Here is a 22242-nt window from a genome sequence, read left to right on the forward strand (position 1 = left end):
AACTTACCACTTCTTTTAGCTTCAATAACTTTTATACACAATTTTCTAGTAATAGAAAATTATCAGTTTGAAGTAAAAATATTGCAATACAATTAAATTAGATTTGTTTCTTTTTATTATTATTTATCATATTGAATTATGTATTTACTTAAACTTTATAAGTCATAACTATAATTTATTAAGGAATAAATGAAATATGGGGTGCATATGAGATACTCGAAAAGAACACGATGAGAAGAAACAATGATATACAATATAATTAAAAAAGGTACATTTTTTTATGATTTTGAAACGTAATTTCGTTTCATTTGTTAATTTGTTTTATAAATACTAAAATGATTTTGTTGCAATATGTATGTACAATAAGAATATTTTTATAATAGATAATTTGGAATGTGGCAGCATTGTTTGTTGTTTTTTTTTTAAATTTGTATTAATTTTAGCCAAATTATAATATTCAATGTATTTCTTCAAAAACAAAGATAAAATTAAAAAGTATACACAACATTCCATAATTTATAGTTTTAATTCTTTTACGTATATGTTTGTATGTAATTGTATGAATAATACTTTTGATTTAAGCAACAAAATCATAGATATAATAAGTTATTAGATATTTTTTATTTAGAAATAATTGCGGTTTTTCATCTTTAAGTTTTAAATAATTTTAAACACTTTTATATTCTATCTGCATTATAATTATTTATAATCGTATGTATGTATGAATAAGTGTCTATATGTATTGATATTTATATATATATAAAATAAAATGATTTTATGTATAAGTATGAACGATTTTTGTTTTTATTATTAGTTGCGGGCTTTTTTCCTATTTTACTTTTTTGCAATTGAAAAAATTTGAAATTTTGAAAAAATGATTGTGTTTAATTTTATGATTTTTTATATAATTAATATAATAGTACATGACCTTAATTAAAAAATAATATTATTATGTAAATATATATTTTTTATTTATGTATTTTAGTTTCACAAACGTTTTTCTATTAATTTTGAAACGTTTTAACAGTAACTTTTTTAAACGCTGGCGAAATTGTTTCACAGACAATTTATGCTTAATAGTGATTTCATTGATTTGTTGTTTTAACTCATGACTCAGCACCTCAAACGGATAACACAGTACAGCCCATACAATGGGCTCTAATTTATCAAATAACTAAACGGAATCATCTGAAAAATTTATAGATAAGAGTTATGAAATAATGATGATAAATTTATTTTTTGTTTAGCTAAAAAAAAAAACACTTACCATGATACCACCATTTAGTCTTTTTGGGATTTTTATTGCATGTCTTGACATAAAGCGTATTGTCTGGTGGACGTTTCTTTTCGCGACAACTGCTCAGCATTGAGGCTATACTTAAACATACCGACTGAACTGATAGGGCCGGTGACCAGTCTTCTGTTAATATTGAAAGGCAGATATGACCATTTGAATAGACATGTGGATGTACGGGTATATTGTTGCCAATAAATGTTACTTCCGGCGAATCAAATGGATATTTGTTATTGAATTTAAATAATAGTTGAAAGTGTTCACCCTCGTATAGAGTTCCTTCGAAACCATCTATGTTTATTTTCCATCTAAAAGTAAAGTAAAAAAAGAAAGAAATACTTTAGATTAATTTTAAAATTCTCAATGTAAATAAAACTCGGTACAGGTTAGGGTTTTCATTCTGAAAGCCCGCGAAATTGTGCGCAAATTCCCGGGATTTTGAAGTAAAAACTAAGTTAAAAAATATTTGTTCTAGGCGACAATTCTCAATATTCGTGGAAATATAAAAGTAGGGAAAAAGGACACTGTTAGGTACAGGCAGTGGACAGGAGGATAAAGCCACTCATTTATCTCTATTATAGGCTGATCTTTGAAAGATTCCGCGACATTATCAATCAGTACTGGAATAGTAAATTGGATATACCTAAATGAACGAGGCAGGAGGGTCGAACCTTTCATTTGTCACTATTATTGATTGATATCTGAAAGATTCCGAGACGTTTTCAATCAGTACTGGTATAGTAAAATAGATTGCATAGTGTCAAAGTTCTGGGATAACTTTCCAAACAGCTATAATGTTCTTCAGACTAATTAGTAATAAGGGCCAAATTATTGTGGCATCCTTTCAGAGAGAAACGCATTATGAAGCTTATAACCCGGAATAGACGGGATACTTCGAAGTGGCTTGCAAAATGGGAAATGCACACACGCATTTTGGCAGGGGATCCTCTTCCACGAATACTGTAGCAAAGACAGGGAAAAGGAAGAAATGGTTTTCCATCTTCACTGCGAATGCCCTACTCTAGCCGCCAAGATAAATAGATTCCTCTGCAATTACTTCATATTCAACCTTGGTGAGTTATCTACGTCTAAAGTTAATGATTTCCTGAGATTTCTTACCGCTAGAGGCCATTGATCTAATACTTTACAATACTTTTTCTGACGTGTGAAGTGGTCCTGTCAAAACGGAATCCTTTCGAATCTACTTGTCCATTTGCAACAGTGAACTACCATGTTTAGCAACCATCAAAGGTCTTATGGGCTAAACTTGATGTGCAAGCATAGGAAACAGTTATTGGACTAGATAGATGTAGACTCTGACAGGGATTTTAACGGGGCATTGTTGTATTAGGTCTTCTGTCTGCTAGTGTGACAATATTATACCGCACATAATGCCACAGTTCTAAAATTCGGGATCCCAGACTGAAAAAGTTGGGTTTCACTATGAACTGGATTATTACCCGAGAAATCTACTAGGTTTTATCAGAGGAATAAGAAGTTTTTTTTTTTTTCGATTGGAGACTATACATTCGGAGACTATGTATTCTGATCATCTATCATTTTTTGTCCCTTCCATCGAGATCTTTACATTCAGAAAACAGATTGTATTCCTTGAGCCTTAATCTTCTCAATGTCCTTTCTTTTTTTCTGTTTCGACGCAACAAAAGCTGAACTAAAAATATGGGTGAGAGAATCCCATAAGGCCTCTTGGAATAATGAAACAGTGGGTAGAACCACGAAGATCCTATGGGGTGATCCTGATGAGAGCAAGACGAAAAATCTCCTCAAAATGAGCAAGTCTGAAGTTAGTATGATGGTACGTATTCTAAGTGGATACACAGGATTACGAGCACATCTATGCAAAATTGGACGTGCGGATTCAGACGAATGTAGAGCATGTGGAGAGGACAGTGAAACTCTGGAGCAATTTCTTTACCACCGCCAGGCAAATAACAGGAAATAACATTCCTGACTAACACTGATTGGAAGATTTTTAGGAATTACGTTCAGGAAACTGAGTTTCTGAACACTGAAAAATAATTCATTCAGTGAATTTTTTTTTTCATGATAAGGAGCGCACCACAGGCCCGATAGTGGCCTAGGTGTATTTCTTCGGATTTGATGTAGTATACATCCTCCTATCAACCTAACCTAACATAATTATTCTCTAATCTAGAATCGAGATTATTTACTTTTTATGAAAAGAATCAGAATGAACCTTAGTTGGACCTTTCTTTACCTAACATAATGTATATCAAAGAACTGGTTATTTAATAACTCCTTAAAAGTTCTTTAGAATCATAACGAGTTCTAGAAGTAACGTCAATATCATTGACTTTAATATTAATCAATTACTTACTCTGATAAGTTAGTGGCTATGCTGTCAGTATCGACTGAAACTCCTGGTGGCGGTTCCTTAATCAATGACATTAATTCCTTTTGTAGTCTTTTCTGTAAATAAAAAACAAAAATAACAATAAATAATCAATCATAATTACAAATTAGTCATAATAATAATAAATTTTCACTTCTAGTCATCATCTAATATTTGACGTCATTGTTAAAAATTTAATTAGTTTTTTTTTTCGTTTTATTTAAGTTTCAAGTGATGACATATAATTGGAAAATTTACAAATACATACAGATACAAAATCATATAAAAATACGGTTAATATAAAGTTTTTTTTGAAATAGAATTAATTAAAGTCTTTTTGCAAAAATATTAAAAAACATTGTTAGATTGAATACGTCAATGGTTTTTGTTTGCTTTTCTTTTTAATTTAATTTGATTAGATAAGATTGTAAAAGTATTTTTGTACTATAAGTACATTTCTTTTTTTTTTAATTACTTTAGCATGATAAAATATAGTAGATACTTAATACAGTCTGTTTCATAATTATGTCAACAAACTGTCACTATACATTATTAACGTAATCTTAATAAAGTCTTGTCATAGCTGTTAATCAAATTATTGAATGATTACTATGTACTAACTGAATAACATAGCATGAGTGAAGTAATGATTGAATTGTAATCTAATGTATAAGTTATTATATGTAAGACATCACGTGTTATAAATCTTATTTAAAATTCTAATAATACGAATATTTTAGACATAAATAAAGACCAGAGAGAGAGCAGATCAATCATTGCATGTCGCCTAGAACGTCGTTATATCATTGCCAATCATGGCAATACAGCTTGGTGATCATGTCAATATATTTACTATATTAGCATTTAATCTATTAATTAATTAAGTGTTAATGAAAGCTTTTAATAACAATTAAACTTTAAGACCCGTTAACTTCACCTTCGATTATCTTTTAACCGGTAGATATTCTGCCGTTTAAAATAATTTCTGTACGAAAACTGTCAATTTAACTTTAATTGAGTTAGTAGGGCTAAATAATATTAGTATAACTATAACACGGAGTATAAATTAAATAGCCCCTTCTTAACCAACTACACTTTCTATATTTTAAATATAAATTTTAATATAAAGCCAATTAATACTCTTTTTTTACTCTTCATTATCAGTTGACAGTATTTATGACATTTTATAAACCCATTGCCTGTTGTTTCGATAAAGTTGTTCTTATAAGACCCATTGTTATGGGAATAACCCGGATTGTAAATATTTATATTTTCTATTATCAAATACTAATAAGTACATAATAATAAGTGCAAACTTAAAGTCTATAAGTCTACGTGTTTTGAAACATGTAAAATGCCCCAAAGGACAGTATGACCTACCTGTTGATTGTAATAAATATTATTTGAAAAATGAAAATATGAAATGTATTATTGATTAAAAGGTTAAATAAAATTGATTATGACCAACAATTAAAATTATTAAATCAATGTAAACAAATCATATTTTATATTTTTTAGTTGTAAATACAGTTTACAATCACTTTAAATCGCATTAACAATAATAAATTAAAAATTAATGATTAGATGTTAATGAATCAGTGCATCATCACTCGAGTGTGCACTTCATTGGCAACAGAGCTTATTTTTAATAATTTTCTATAACTTTCATAGTGATTTCCCATATTTATAAATATAAAAGTGTTAAAAGTTAATATTATTATAATTTGCTAACCATGCGATTTGGTCTCTCATTAGCTGATAATGACAGTATAAGTTTTGGGTTCATAAAACTTATTGTATTCATTACGATCAACATATTTATAAACGAAACTGTACTACGGGAAACCAATATTGCACATTTTCAATATCAAGCAAAATTTATCGATACAGAATACTTGTCGAAACCCTTAAGCTCCTAGTTCTAACGACGACGAGAATAACAGAGAAAAAGAAAATAACAAAATGAATGACAGAAGAATATCTTCTCCAGATATTGTCCGTTATGTGAATTAGCAATCTATTGCCATGATGAAATCTAGAATGTAGCCCAAGTCACACCCAGCTACATCTGCAGTTCATCGTGGAATCTTTACCTAGTCTATAGTCTAGTCTATAGTCTAGTCTATAGTCTAGTCTATAGTCTAGTCTATAGTCTAGTCTATAGTCTAGTCTATAGTCTAGTCTATAGTCTAGTCTAGTCTAGTCTAGTCTAGTCTAGTCTATAGTCTAGTCTATAGTCTAGTCTATAGTCTAGTCTATAGTCTAGTCTATAGTCTAGTCTATAGTCTAGTCTATAGTCTAGTCTATAGTCTAGTCTATAGTCCAGTCTATAGTCTAGTCTATAGTCTAGTCTATAGTCTAGTCTATAGTCTGGTCTATAGTCTGGTCTATAGTCTAGTCTATAGTCTGGTCTATAGTCTAGTCTATAGTCTAGTCTATAGTCTAGTCTATAGTCTAGTCTATAGTCTGGTCTATAGTCTAGTCTATAGTCTAGTCTATAGTCTAGTCTAAAGTCTAGTCTATAGTCTAGTCTATAGTCTAGTCTATAGTATTCTATAGTCTAGTCTAGTCTATAGTCTAGTCTATAGTCTAGTCTATAGTCTAGTCTATAGTCTAGTCTATAGTCTAGTCTATAGTCTAGTCTATAGTCTAGTCTATAGTCTAGTCTATAGTCTAGTCTATAGTCTAGTCTATAGTCTAGTCTATAGTCTAGTCTATAGTCTAGTCTATAGTCTAGTCTATAGTCTAGTCTATAGTCTAGTCTATAGTCTAGTCTATAGTCTAGTCTATAGTCTAGTCTATAGTCTAGTCTATAGTCTAGTCTATAGTCTAGTCTATAGTCTAGTCTATAGTCTAGTCTATAGTCTAGTCTATAGTCTAGTCTATAGTCTAGTCTATAGTCTAGTCTATAGTCTAGTCTATAGTCTAGTCTATAGTCTAGTCTATAGTCTAGTCTATAGTCTAGTCTATAGTCTAGTCTATAGTCTAGTCTATAGTCTAGTCTATAGTCTAGTCTATAGTCTAGTCTATAGTCTAGTCTATAGTCTAGTCTATAGTCTAGTCTATAGTCTAGTCTATAGTCTAGTCTATAGTAGTCTATAGTCTAGTCTATAGTCTAGTCTATAGTCTAGTCTATAGTCTAGTCTATAGTCTAGTCTATAGTCTAGTCTATAGTCTAGTCTATAGTCTAGTCTATAGTCTAGTCTATAGTCTAGTCTATAGTCTAGTCTATAGTCTAGTCTATAGTCTAGTCTATAGTCTAGTCTATAGTCTAGTCTATAGTCTAGTCTATAGTCTAGTCTATAGTCTAGTCTATAGTCTAGTCTATAGTCTAGTCTATAGTCTAGTCTATAGTCTAGTCTATAGTCTAGTCTATAGTCTAGTCTATAGTCTAGTCTAGTCTAGTCTATAGTCTAGTCTATAGTCTAGTCTAGTCTATAATCTATAGTCTAGTCTATAGTCTAGTCTATAGTCTAGTCTATAGTCTAGTCTATAGTCTAGTCTATAGTCTAGTCTATAGTCTAGTCTATAGTCTAGTCTATAGTCTAGTCTAGTCTATAGTCTAGTCTATAGTCTAGTCTATAGTCTGGTCTATAGTCTAGTCTATAGTCTAGTCTATAGTCTGGTCTATAGTCTAGTCTATAGACTAGTCTATAGTCTAGTCTATAGTCTAGTCTATAGTCTAGTCTATAGTCTAGTCTATAGTCTAGTCTAGTCTATAGTCTAGTCTAGTATATAGTCTAGTCTATAGTCATGTTTTCATAGCAAAGATAAATTAAGTGTATCAGTTTTTGGTGCAAAAAATCTTATTTGAAAGGTCTTTGATAAACCTCTTATTTGATATACATAAATATTTCATGAATACGTTACGTATCTGAGATAACTCATTAATCAAGTATTCGTTATCTTTTGATCATATCTCAGCAATTTATGAGCCGATTGAATTAAAAGTGATATTAGTGATGGTAATTAAAAATTTTCGAACTATTACCTACAATATTCGAGCTGGTAGAGTACCAACTATTTATAAAGATGAGTTATTGGAAATAATATTTGTTAAGTTTAATTTTATCCACAAATTGAGTCAATATGGTAATAAAAAGTACACTTTCCGGTATATCTTTTTTCAATATAAATATCTATACAATATTATTTATTTCCGATTCATTGTATAGATTTCTTATAAAAATGAATCAGTGGTTAAATCAGTTCATTCAATCTTTTTCAAATAAAATTAGATTAGAAAAATTCATTCAATAGGTAAAAAAATTTATAAAAAAAGATTTGAACTAATATTAGACATATTTTTTCAATTTTTTTTAAACACTTCAAATTTCTATTAAATCACTAATAATTTAAAATGATTATTTAACAACTTTAACAATCAGAATGTTTAATTTTGAAATTTTTATTTTTTTTTTTTGTTGTTTTCAATACTTGCCTCCCAACGTGTATTATCCAAGATTAAAGGTTTTCCACATTTTGTCAGGGATTGTTCGGGTTCCTTTGGCTCCGTTATAATCTCCGCCTTTGGCGGTTTGTCTTTTTTACTTTTAAATAATTTAACTATTTTGGACATGTTTCAACTTTTACTTATTTAAGTTTATTTTATTTATATTTCTAAATAATTTGCAGCTGTTAAGAATAATTTATTATTTAAATTAAATTAATGAAAGCCATTTTTATTTTCTTAATAAAAACTGTTAATTTTTAAATTGTTAAATTTTTAATATTTTTGTATAAAATTATTTATGAACTGTACTCTTATGTATTGTAATTTTTTCAAAAACTTTTTTATTTTTTTTATTTAATTTTAACTCAAATTAAATAGCACTTGTTTAATTGCACGTTGTTTAATGTTGTACTTGCAATAAGAGAATAAATTCTAAAATCTATTTGTGTGAAAAATAGAAACAAATGCGGTGTTAATTTTTATACTGAATGTTTTATACTCGTGTATACAATTTGTATTTGTTTTATTTTTTTTTTATATTTTTTTCGCTATCAAAAACAAAATATTTACAATAACGAAAAGAAAAAAAAATATAGTGAAAAAAAGGAACACAAAATGCTTATAATACAAAATTTCTTTTTATTTTAATAATATTTTTTTGCCATAATAAAAATATGCTCATATTTCTATGAGTTTGTTATTTAGTTTATTTTTTATTGATTGTTTTTGCAAAAAAACTCCATATTGCGGTATTTTATAGATGGTAAACATGAACGAGGGTTGTTGTAAAAGTTTTAGTTTTCTTTAGTACTAGTAGTCATAAAGATATTGCTTAATTAGAAAACAATTTTATCTAAATTAATTAACTTTACAAATGACCTTAATCATTTAGATATAGTTGATCATTATTTACACAAATTGTTATTTAGATTACACATCTGTTTTGTATTTGAGTAAATAAACAAAATAATGATAAGTTATTTTGTATAAGAATTCCATAGAAGTTTGTAATTGTGTTCTAAGAATGACATTCAGAGAATTAAGTTTTTGTTCAGGAATAATCAAAAGTCAAAGTCAAATTTACTATATGAAAAAATCAAAAAGACGACTTTCTAAAAGCAGTAAAATTTCGACCTTGTAAAATTTATAACCTTGTATAAGATATGTACAATACTTATTTATCCGACACATTCACTCTAGGTATACGGGTGGAAGAGGCCCGCATACCACCCGTATCATAAACATTAACACCAACTAATTTCCAACACTTATCCCGACAGACATTCCTCTGAGGACTATCTGTAGTCTCGGCAACTGTACCGAACATATCTAGAAATATAAATTTCACTGTGTATAAGTCTTTTAACATACATTCTCTTCCTGAAGGGACCTCTTAAACAAAGTCCGAAACTCCCGTGATACCAGATTATATAACTCTCTGATTCGTCCACAGTTCAAATCGTTCCAAGGAAAGGCCTAGAATACATTTTACACCACTGGTAGCACCTTTTCCCCCCTAGAATGCAAACACTCACCAATATAGGGGAAATTCATCTAGGTAACATGCCCCGGGGGAGGTTAACATAGATATTAAGAAAATTCCGAAAAACTCATGATTTTAGCTCTACTAAGAACGAATCAAGTCAATTTCGTATACCCTGTTTTAAAGTCAAGCATATTCCAGAGAGATCGTTCCGCATGGATCAAAACAAATAGTATTCATACGTTAAAGTCTGGACTGTAAATCAGGTGAGACAAAAACTTCCCAACCACTTCTTTTTAAATTGTTTTTAACAGATATAACTAAATATGGTCGAGTATTGCCATAATGGAATATTATGAAGTATGAACACATTCTGGAAGTTTTTACGCCAATACTCGCCTCGATCAAATCAGTTCTTTTCGGTAAAGGCTGTCTGTTGAATATCCTGGTTTGTTTATAAAAGTAATAACAAGGGTTTACAAATTTCTACACAACCTACGTACTTAATAAAACTTTAATTGGAGACAAAGGTAAATATGGTTTGATTATTTGTTATTATATTTTATCTTATCTTTTTTTTTCTATTTTCAAAATGATAGCAATTCGTACAAAACAAAAATCTATAAAAGTTAAGCCTTTTCCAAAAAAGTTTATGCAAAAAATACAAATAAACAATAATCAATTTTTGTTTGTTTTATTTACCTATAATATTAAACAAAAATTTAATATAAATAAATACATAACGTTAAAATGATTTTTTTTAAAAGATAAGTAATTACGCAGAAAAAACTCACACCTCTTTCCTGGATATTATTGTTTATAAAAAAATATAATTTAACAACAGTTTTTGGGATAATGTTGGCTAAATCGGTGGAATAAAAAGTGACTGTGTCTTTTTACATAATTCAAAATATGTACAACAAATTTAATATTCTTATCAATGACACAATTTTTCAATAAAAGGACATTTTTAATTCCTTACGCTGCCAATAGCAAACATCCTGCAAACGGCTGTGAATAATTAATTTTTTACAAATTAAGGTGAATGGTTTTTCACGTTTACTGATGAGTCACTAATATAGTTTTATAGGTACAAAGAATAAATAAATATCAATTAAAAAAACGTTGTACTGTATTGTATACAATTGAAACCTTTGGATTGATTCAATTCAATGCATTAAAATCACTTTCAATTACATTGTTTGTATCTAGGCATATTTTTTGCGATATGCGTCAAAAAGTATAGTCGCTCAAAATGCAGGCAGTATGAACTTGGAGCCTATAGTTTATATTATTTCAAGAGCTTCATTTCATTTATTGCCGCTTCAAATGGGTCATTAAGTAACAAACTAAATAACTAACTAACTAACTAACTAACTAACTAACTAACTAACTAACTAACTAACGAACGAACGAAACGAACGAACGAACGAACGAACGAACGAACGAACGAACGAACGAACGAACGAAAACAACGAACGAACGAACGAACGAACGAACGAAAAAAAACGAACGAACGAACGAACGAAAACGAACGAACGAACGAACAAACGAACGAACAAACGAACGAACGAACGAACGAACGAACGAACGAACGAACGAACGAACAAGAACGAAAGAAAGAACGCGACCGGGGGAGAGAGCGAGCGAGCGAGGGAGCGAGCGAGCGAGCGAGCGAGCAGCGAGCGAGCGAGCGAGCGAGCGAGCGAGCGAGCGAGCGAGCGAGCGAGCGAGGAGCGAGCGAGCGAGCGAGCGAGCGAGAGCGAGCGAGCGAGAGAGCGAGCGAGCGAGCGAGCGAGCGAGCGAGCGAGCGAGCGAGCGAGCGAGCGAGCGAGCGAGCGAGCGAGCGAGCGAGCGAGCGAGCGAGAGCGAGCGAGCGAGCGAGCGAGCGAGCGAGCGAGCGATCTATCTATCTATCTATCTATCTATCTATCTATCTATCTATCTATCTATCTATCTATCTATCTATCTATCTATCTATCTATCTATCTATCTATCTATCTATCTATCTATCTATCTATCTATCTATCTATCTATCTATCTATCTATCTATCTATCTATCTATCTATCTATCTATCTATCTATCTATCTATCTATCTATCTATCTATCTATCTATCTATCTATCTATCTATCTATCTATCTATCTATCTATCTATCTATCTATCTATCTATCTATCTATTTATCTATCTAACTATTTTACTACATAATATCTAATAAGGATGTCAGAACCTATACTGATAGTCAAGCAGTTATTAAACCCCTGATCGGTGTGTATTTTAGCTCAAAACTTCTCCGTGAATGCCACACATTTCGATCAACTATTTGGGTTCCCCATTTAGCCTTAACACTAATGCTCTCGAACTTTGTGACCTTGCATGAATGCATACGAAATGTTTTTTTCTAGGTATTCATAAATTATAAATCATAAAATAATGTGATTGATCATAGTAAATTCAGGGATTTACGGTACCATTAAGAATGCCATCGGACCGTTTGCATTTTAGCCAACGATACAAACAAATGTTAATTCAATTGAACTCATGTAAACAGACTTATTCACATGTAAATTTATAATATTTTGAAAAATGCAAAAAGTATTCAATTTGTGACTAAGTCACACAATGCACGCATGATCGATCGGTATATTGAGACGATCAAGTGGCAAGACAAAGTAAATATAAGCGTTGAATTGCTGACTGTAATTGGACCACTTGTACAATAAATAAAGTCCCATACTTAAAATGAGCTATTGAAAATAAATTTGGTAAAAGGCATAAATAATATAAAAATAAACATTAAAATATTTATAGTTTATATAAATAGTTATAACAGCAATGAAAATAAATTTGTTTAGAAATTTAAAACACTTTTACGATTTACAAAATATGTTTTCACACTTAACCACAAAATTATAATGTAAATGAAAAGAAAAAAATACATATTGTATTTTTTTCCAACAGCATCACTAAATAATTGTTAAAACCGTAAATAAAAAATCACAGTAATTAAATCCATAATGAAACATTTAAAACATTTATAGTAAAAATAAAAGTGTCTTTTTCTCTAACCACGACAGACAGACAGACAACAATTCAAATAAAGCCACAATTACTAACATGAGTTTTCAATAGAAAAATGTTTATATATAAAATAATTTTTATAAAAATACATACATACATACATACATACATACATATATTTTTAAGTTCACTACAAGATTTATATTTTCTTAATTGCATGCACATTTCACGTGCTGTTTTCAAAACAAAAACAAAACAAAAAAAATCACAAACTAAAGTAAAAATAAATTAGTGTCGCGCATTGAAATTGAAATAAAAAAGAAATTTACAAAAAAATAAAAATAAAAAAATTACAATTTCAGACGAGTATATGAACTATATAATGTGTAAGTATTCTATATAAAAGTACATATTGTGCATTTACCACAAAACTGTCATAACTCAAAATTTTTTTCCAAATCCCTTATTATATAAATATATACTAGATTTTTATATATTTCCAGCAGATTTTTAATAAAATATTTACCACTTAACTATAGGGGAATATTTTCTAGTTCCTGTTTAGTCCGAAATATTTTATAATATGACCGTTTTGTTGTAAATAGTGAATATGTTTATTTAGTATTTCATAGAAAATAAAATTCACAATTAAAAAATAAATCACTTTAGAATTAAATTAAAAAATTTAATTATATTTATAAGAGGTATCAAATTACTATTTGTTTTCTATGATTAATTATCATCATCCACTCAATATAGACTAAAGACTCCTATACAGAAAATGTAATACAGTTGTGGGCATTCTAGAAAAACCATTAACGAGAATAAGTTATTAGTATTAGTTCTGCAACTACCCAGGATTTTGGCGGGACAGTTCCAAACTAATTCTTTAACCTACCACTTAGAGTTAACCCTAGCCATCAGCTACCCAGATGACTAGTTATGTGCTTGTCCTATAAGAAATTCTAACGTCATTCCGTAGATTACAAACAGATAGTCAGAATGCGTATCTAAAGGAGTCTATGCATGACAAGATGGATACTTGCTTTGACGGCTTTATTTCACGGTAGTCTTTTCATCCACTGGGTAGACTTGAGACGGTCTGCCACGCGCCTCTGAATCCTTCTGTGAAGAACTCAGGTGGCATAGTCATGTACAAGCTGTTTGCTGAAGTACGCGAGCTATCTAATCTCTTGCCATAGCAGTCCCGTTGCGGAATGACAGGCAGCTAAGCAAATGCCGAGAAGAAAAGAGCAATCACTGGTCTAAAGTCAATAGAAGGGTAGACTACCTCAACATCACATAAAATCAATCTTCCGGTAAACCGAAAGGTGACCACCCTTTTGCATTATTTAAAATGCAATTCCCATCAATGACCCATTCCAGTGCATTCCTTAACCTTTTAAAGCCCGTGCAACCACACTACTGAGAAGGCTCTGTTGATTCGCCAACAGCACCAAGAGACGTATTTGGTAGTCCGAAATATCCAGTCAATAAATCAGAATAAATGTATGTCAGATAATGTGACAAAGGATTTAGGAATTTCTAAAGTCAATTCGAACCCAATAATTACCCCGACAAATTGAGTGGTAGGCCTCAACCATAAGTCGCGTAGCATGAAACAATATACATCCTGTTGAGATGGCAATAGCACTAAGAACTTCCCTGAATCAGTATTATTCTTCTGTCGGGTTGAGGAATCTTTCTCCAACTACGTGAATAGTAAGAGATACTCTACGGGTTCAGGAATCCAGCAAAAGTTGCTCTGTCACATCACCCAGTAACATCTGTTGAGATGGCAACAGCACCGGAGAGAGAATTCAGACATATATGGCATAGGATATATCAGTCCTTAAACCAACATTCTCTCCCCGCGAATTTGGGTTTAAACCACAGCCACTACGTGGATCCCGAAGGAACCTCAACCAACTGACCAGTCAGGACACGTCTTGCTGACAACTGGCCACCAATAGTGCCAGATTGTATGGTGCTCTGATTGAACCCCATGTCAAATCATTCTAAGGAAATGTCGAGGATATATTTTATCATCACCAGTTTATGGTCCCCGCAGACTAGAGGTATTGGTAGCACGTCTTTTCCCCGGGATATCGCAATAACACCAAGATGGAGATATCACCAAGGTAACATGCCCCCGGGGGAATTCAATGCATGACAATAAACTTTTTTTAAGTGTCCACTTTTTGGATTACTTGGGGATTGCAAAGTGACGACTGCCCCCGCTCTCGTTTACAAAGGGGACACATAAGAGACGACGTTTACAAATAATACATTCGAAAACCTTCAAGTTGACCTATTTCTTTATAAAGGAAGCTGGGAAGCCAGGCTATAAACTGTTGAGTTTTAATGGTCAACACTAGCTTATAAACGGTTTGAGAATTCTATGACCATAACCAATCAAAATATAACCTTACTTCGAGGTAAAACGACACCACGAGATCAATAAAAACAATGTAAAACTGTACAGTTATACAATGTCTGTATCACACAAGTCCGAGAGAGAAGCAATTCTGTTTAAAGTCAGACAACAAATACAAAACTAAAAAAATTCTTAAAAAATAATGGCGATGACGAGAAAGTTGTTCTCAAACTGAGACTCGAATTATGACTGACAAAAGACAAATTAGAGTCAGCCAGGTGGTTAGACGTTAGTTGAAATTACTGTTTTTTCGGATGCATTGACTCCTTGTCGAATTTTTCCTAGTTTGGAATTGAAATCATTGAACTATGTTCGAAATTTTCAGCTTCAGAATTGGTTTTGTGGAAAAATTATAGAGTCGAAGAAGATATTTAGCAACTAATGCAGAAGTAATGTGTAATTAGTGCCGAAGAACTGGTTCCTAAAAACTCTTTAGATGTACTTAGGATCTCAAAATTATTCCGCATAATGTGAAAGGATGATTCAATGCATCGACGTTTAAGGGAATACAAATACACCATATTCGCGCTTTTCTATATTCGGTAGAAAAGTTAAAAAATATCATTAAAATAAATAAACCAACAGAATCTGATTTAAAATATTGAGCCATATATGAAAGCGTTTAAAGCAATCATGATTAAGAGATCGACTCTACTTAAGATAAAAATTGAATATTGAAAAATAGGCTCTCCCGGGGCATGTTACATTGATGAATTTCACCCATCTTGGTATGATTGCGGATGAAGAATGATGCTTGTAGTACCTCTAGTCTGTCGGGACAATAAACTGGTGATGTCAAATGTTACCTTGGCATTTCCCTGGAATTATTTAACTTGGGGCCGAACCAGAGAGCCATATAATCTGGTACTTTGGGCAAATATTTAATTACATTGATGGACAGACAAAGCTTAGTCGTCTCACAAACAGGTTCTGTGCCAATACCATAATGTGGTTCAGGTGTTATAAAAGTCAGCACAAACACATAGAAACTATTATAATCCTGTGAAGCAAACAACAAAATATTGACGTTCGAAAAGAACTAATGTATTTCTTTTCGAACTTAATAGTTCGATATATATAGTGATAAATGAAAGTATTATCGTCCGATATTTAGAATCTCAATGTCCTGGACGTAGAAATCCGATATCGACAAATTACTTGATTTTAGTGCGATTTAGAATCAAAGTGATCACAGCACGTATTTGTTTTTAGCATTTTTTCCAATCAGTGTTCCAGAGGGATGTAATATCTGGAATATCGTACCGAAGGTATTTGAATCTAATTTCGAAAAAAACAATGATATAAAAAGTGTTCCAGCGTTAAAAAATATAAAATATGTATCAGTAATCTGACCCATTTTAGAATCATTGCTCAACATGAAAACCCTACGAAAAATAACTAAATGCAAAAAAAGACGCACTCATTAATGTGCCAAAATCTAAAAGCTGACCGACAAAAGTTCATTCACAGCATTATTTTCAATTTACTTCAAAATAAATATACTATTTTACTTTTCAATTGCATTTAATGTATTTTTTCACACTTGTATTGCAAAAATTCATTAAAGAAATTGCCTTATATTGGTGATAATGACATTAATATTGATATATTTAAATAGAATAAAAATTGTTCGAAGAAAAACATGTAATTAGTTGTACAAAGTTTATAATGAAAATTTTCTAAATCGTATAATAATGAAAAACAACTAGAGATTAGTATTATTATAATATTTACTACACGTTTTAAGATTTTAGATTAAATATTTAAGTTATATAACGCTCATGTTTATTCAAAGAGTAAGTAATAATTCCTATTTAATATATTCTACCGGATTTTCTTATTATTTAACACAATAAATTGTTTATTTAAAAATTTTGCTGTATAAACTGTATATCACAGCTGTCACATTAATTACTTAATATTATGTAATTGGTTTCTAAAACAGTTACTAAATATTATATTGTTACGTTCAAAAAATAAAAACTATTATTTAACTTTCATTTAATGACTCAATATTTATATTCCTTTTAATAAAACTATTATTTTATCGCCATTTATTTATAGTCTGTTTTTTTATTAAATGTTGTTGACTGCATGTAATTTATGTTCTTGTTTTAACATAAAATTTTCTATTATTTTAATAAAAATCGAAACTTTTTAGTAAATTAAAAACAAAGCAAATTTCATTAATCAAATATGTATTTATGCGATTGCATTTTAAATAAAACAATACAGCTGTCATTACACTCAGAGGAATTTAATTAGAGGCACTACACTTAAGATTTGTTGGTTACCGTTTATATTTGTGTTGAAGTCTTTACACAAACATCGGACATGCCAGAGCGCATAACTGAGACAGAATTTGTGAGAAACTTTAACGCACTGATCCCAGTTAGAATATCATGGTCAAGCGGAATTTTAGAGCAAATCACAACACTAGTGCCCAGGCAAAGTCCGTGCAATAGAGGAATGTATAAATAGATTTGGCACTAACAGATGTTAACATATTCACCGACAGCCAAAAGACAATTATAGCGATATGAGGTGATAAGGTTAAATCTGAGACCGTATTGGTCTGTAAGAAAGGCTTAACCATATACTCTTCCAAAGCTAAGTTTTGTATAAATGAGTACCAGTCCACTCGGAAATAATCGGCAAAAAAGTGTGAATATACTTGATATAACGAATGCAATATGACGAGGGAGAAGAGTTTGAGAAGCCACCTCAGAGAACAGTGAAACTGTCATGGTAATGACAAAAAAATGTCATTACCATGACAAAAGTCTGAATGATATTGTAAATTTTCGTATTGATCGGCCTTCATTAGATCCAAGTCCCCTTCAGATTTATTAAACGTCCATAATTCACTTACAAACATTAGGATCACGATGAAAATCGGCATAAATCTCTTCACCAATATGTATGACGATTGGCCCAGATTTGACCCCCATATAAAGCCTTTTTCAAAAAATCACTTTTGTTCATAATTCATTAGGGAAAATACATATGTATAAAAATACCCGTAATTCATATAAAAACTATTATATTTCGGAATACAAAAATATTGACATCTTTCAATAAATTGACTTCAATTTGAGAAATATTGAATGTGTATTTACGTACTTGTTGAAATTTGTGGTGATTTTTTATTAAAAATCTATTATTAAAATAATTAATATGCATAGCGCAAATTTTCCATTAAAAAAGAGAAGTCTCGTGAAACAAAGTGACGCTATAACATTAGGGGATGCTTGTTGGCGGGACTAATTAAAAATTCTCAACACAAACTAAAATCTAATAATTATTGAGCGAATACAAAACAAATCACACGCGATATTTATTTCCTTAAAGAATATTTTAAAATATATCTGTATATCGAGAAACCAAAAAGTAGTAGGTGTATTTACTATGTCGGTATGTATGTAACATATTGTAAAAATGGTTGTAACAGCAGAAAAGTGTGTTTCTGTACATGAGAAATGTAATAACGTTGTCTATTCTATAGTCTAGTCTATAGTCTAGTCTATAATCTAGTCTATAGTCTAGTCTATAGTCTAGTCTATAGTCTATAGTCTAGTCTATAGTCTAGTCTATAGTCTAGTCTATAGTCTAGTCTATAGTCTAGTCTAGTCTAGTCTATAGTCTAGTCTATAGTCTAGTCTATAGTCTAGTCTATAGTCTAGTCTATAGTCTAGTCTATAGTCTAGTCTATAGTCTAGTCTATAGTCTAGTCTATAGTCTAGTCTATAGTCTAGTCTATAGTCTAGTCTATAGTCTAGTCTATAGTCTAGTCTATAGTCTAGTCTATAGTCTAGTCTATAGTCTAGTCTATAGTCTAGTCTATAGTCTAGTCTATAGTCTAGTCTATAGTCTAGTCTATAGTCTAGTCTATAGTCTAGTCTATAGTCTAGTCTATAGTCTAGTCTATAGTCTAGTCTATAGTCTAGTCTATAGTCTAGTCTATAGTCTAGTCTATAGTCTAGTCTATAGTCTAGTCTATAGTCTAGTCTATAGTCTAGTCTATAGTCTAGTCTATAGTCTAGTCTATAGTCTAGTCTAGTCTAGTCTATAGTCTAGTCTATAGTCTATAGTCTAGTCTAGTCTAGTCTATTAGTCTATTAGTCTATAGTCTATAGTCTATAGTCTATAGTCTATAGTCTATAGTCTATAGTCTATAGTCTATAGTCTATAGTCTATAGTCTATAGTCTATAGTCTATAGTCCTAGTCTAGTCTAGTCTAGTCTAGTCTAGTCTAGTCTAGTCTAGTCTAGTCTAGTCTAGTCTAGTCTAGTCTAGTCTAGTCTAGTCTATAGTCTATAGTCTATAGTCTATAGTCTATAGTCTATAGTCTATAGTCTAGTCTAGTCTAGTCTAGTCTAGTCTAGTCTAGTCTAGTCTAGTCTAGTCTAGTCTAGTCTAGTCTAGTCTAGTCTAGTCTAGTAGTCTAGTCTAGTCTAGTCTAGTCTATAGTCTAGTCTAGTCTAGTCTATAGTCTAGTCTATAGTCTAGTCTAGTCTATAGTCTATAGTCTAGTCTATAGTCTAGTCTATAGTCCAGTCTATAGTCTAGTCTATAGTCTAGTCTATAGTCTAGTCTATAGTCTAGTCTATAGTCTAGTCTATAGTTTAGTCGATAGTCTAGTCTAGTCTATAGTCTAGTCTAGTCTATAGTCTATAGTCTATAGTCTAGTCTAGTCTAGTCTAGTCTAGTCTAGTCTAGTCTAGTCTATAGTCTAGTCTAGTCTATAGTCTAGTCTAGTCTAGTCTAGTCTATAGTCTAGTCTAGTCTAGTCTAGTCTAGTCTAGTCTATAGTCTAGTCTAGTCTAGTCTAGTCTATAGTCTAGTCTATAGTCTAGTCTATAGTTTAGTCTATAGCTAGTCTATAGTATAGTCTATAGTCTAGTCTATAGTCTAGTCTATAGTCTAGTCTATAGTCTAGTCTATAGTCTAGTCTATAGTCTAGTCTATAGTCTAGTCTATAGTCTAGTCTATAGTCTAGTCTATAGTCTAGTCTATAGTCTAGTCTATAGTCTAGTCTATAGTCTAGTCTATAGTCTAGTCTATAGTCTAGTCTATAGTCTAGTCTATAGTCTAGTCTATAGTCTAGTCTATAGTCTAGTCTATAGTCTAGTCTAGTCTATAGTCTAGTCTAGTCTATAGTCTAGTCTATAGTCTAGTCTATAGTCTAGTCTATAGTCTAGTCTATAGTCTAGTCTATAGTCTAGTCTATAGTCTAGTCTATAGTCTAGTCTATAGTCTAGTCTATAGTCTAGTCTATAGTCTAGTCTATAGTCTAGTCTATAGTCTAGTCTATAGTCTAGTCTATAGTCTAGTCTATAGTCTAGTCTATAGTCTAGTCTATAGTCTAGTCTATAGTCTAGTCTATAGTCTAGTCTATAGTCTAGTCTATAGTCTAGTCTATAGTCTAGTCTATAGTCTAGTCTATAGTCTAGTCTATAGTCTAGTCTATAGTCTAGTCTAGTCTATAGTCTAGTCTATAGTCTAGTCTATAGTCTAGTCTATAGTCTAGACTATAGTCTAGTCTATAGTCTAGTCTATAGTCTAGTCTATAGTCTAGTCTAGTCTAGACTATAGACTAGACTATAGACTAGACTATAGACTAGTCTATAGTCTAGTCTATAGTCTAGTCTATAGTCTAGTCTTTAGTCTAGTCTATAGTCTAGTCTATAGTCTAGTCTATAGTCTAGCCTAGACTATAGTCATCGCATATTATAATGATGGGTGAATAATATTCGGCACAGACGAATGTATGATTCTTTTTTGTTTTATCCTAAATTCATTTTCAAAACGATTTAAAACAAATAGTTTTTAGTTTTAAATGTTTATGGTTTTTGCTAATAAATTTGTTTAAAATAATAAAAACAAAAATCAATTATTTATAAACAATGTTTGAAATATGAAATGTACTATATAAACAGACATATCGCTCACTCGTTTGGCTTTGAGTGATTTCAATTATTGAATTATTTTTGTTTTTTTTTAATTTTTGCAAGTCAGCTATTTTGAACATAACGTTCAGTTAGGGTTTCTAATAAAATAAAAAAATTAGTACAGCGAAAACTGTTTGAAATATTAAATTTCTTATAAAAATTTTCTAAATTATTCAATATATGTACATATTTATGCCAATTGATTTACTCAAACTAAAGAAAATTAAACGTGTTCAAATGATTGAAAATTGACGGATATGTTCTGTGCAAAGCATTATATTTTTTTCTTGTAATGAAAATAAAAAATCAAATACTATCTGTCACTCAGTCAGTCAGCCCTGTAAAAAAAGCAAAGTAATTACATTATTTCATTTAACACAGACGGAACGGAACTCACAAAGACAAGGGATCGAACAAAGAAATATTGTGTATTTTACCACTTAATTCTTTTATAATCATTGTTGTAGTAATTGTTAATATTATAATGCTTGTTGTTGTTCTTTTTCTGTTAACTTTATAAAATAATAATTTATTAAACAAAGCAAATATTTATTTATGTTTACGGTTCATGTAACGAATGGAAAGTTCATAACAGCCCATAAAAAATACTGGAAATAAAAGCAGATTTATTTGTATATATATTTTGCCAGAACAATAATTAATCTTATATTTTTATTAAATATTTGTATTTTATTGAATTGTTATTTATATGAATGTTTATTAATATTGCAAACATAAATATTTATATTTGTTGCAAATAAAAAAAAAATCCTTAACTCGTTTAAGTCTAAAATTAAAACATTGCAATTTTTTACTAAACAGAACTTAGGTATTCCATACGTTTTGATTTATTTAAATTGGAATTGGAATGTTATCAATTCTATGAAATTTGGCACATATGATTTTCGGCCCAAACACAAATCGAGATCAAAATGTTTGAAAGGGGTCCATAATTTTTCTAGTTCTGATACGAATGTCACCCGGAATGCATTACAACAGAGATACTTATGGCTGTTTGTGCAGTAATCTCTATAAAAGTTGGAACAAGTTAGTTTTAAGTTCCATGGGGAAATAAAGATGTAATGCTGAGAGTCGAAGGAGTAAAGCATAATGTGCCTTCTAACTAACTAACTACTAACTAACTAACTAACTAACTAACTAACTACTAACTAACTAACTAACTAACTAACTACTAACTAACTAACTAACTAACTAACTAACAACTAAC

General features: G+C 30.7%; 1 protein-coding gene across 3 annotated transcripts in view; it reads right to left on the reverse strand.

Annotated features, from left to right (window-relative positions):
• Window positions 1-943: 943 nt before the first annotated feature.
• LOC119607760 (ubiquitin-conjugating enzyme E2 W) overlaps window positions 944-22242 on the reverse strand; it is a 41043-nt gene continuing 19744 nt past the window's right edge. For 2 of the 3 annotated variants that reach the window (XM_037961862.1, XM_037961863.1), the window contains exons 2-4: window positions 3654-3745; window positions 1268-1602; window positions 944-1188 (exon numbers count right to left, since the gene is read on the reverse strand). In XM_037961862.1, coding sequence (XP_037817790.1) covers window positions 1175-1188; window positions 1268-1602; window positions 3654-3745 — 441 coding nt within the window. In that variant the 3' untranslated portion in view covers window positions 944-1174. Of the gene's footprint in view, window positions 1189-1267; window positions 1603-3653; window positions 3746-8109; window positions 8304-22242 lie in introns of all 3 variants that reach the window. The other variant, XM_037961861.1, reaches the window with a different exon arrangement.

The sequence above is a fragment of the Lucilia sericata genome, unplaced genomic scaffold, assembly GCF_015586225.1.
Source record: "Lucilia sericata isolate MDLA Ls3-8-SP2 unplaced genomic scaffold, ASM1558622v1 Contig000745F_arrow, whole genome shotgun sequence".
In the NCBI taxonomy this organism is placed as follows: Eukaryota; Metazoa; Arthropoda; class Insecta; order Diptera; family Calliphoridae; genus Lucilia; species Lucilia sericata.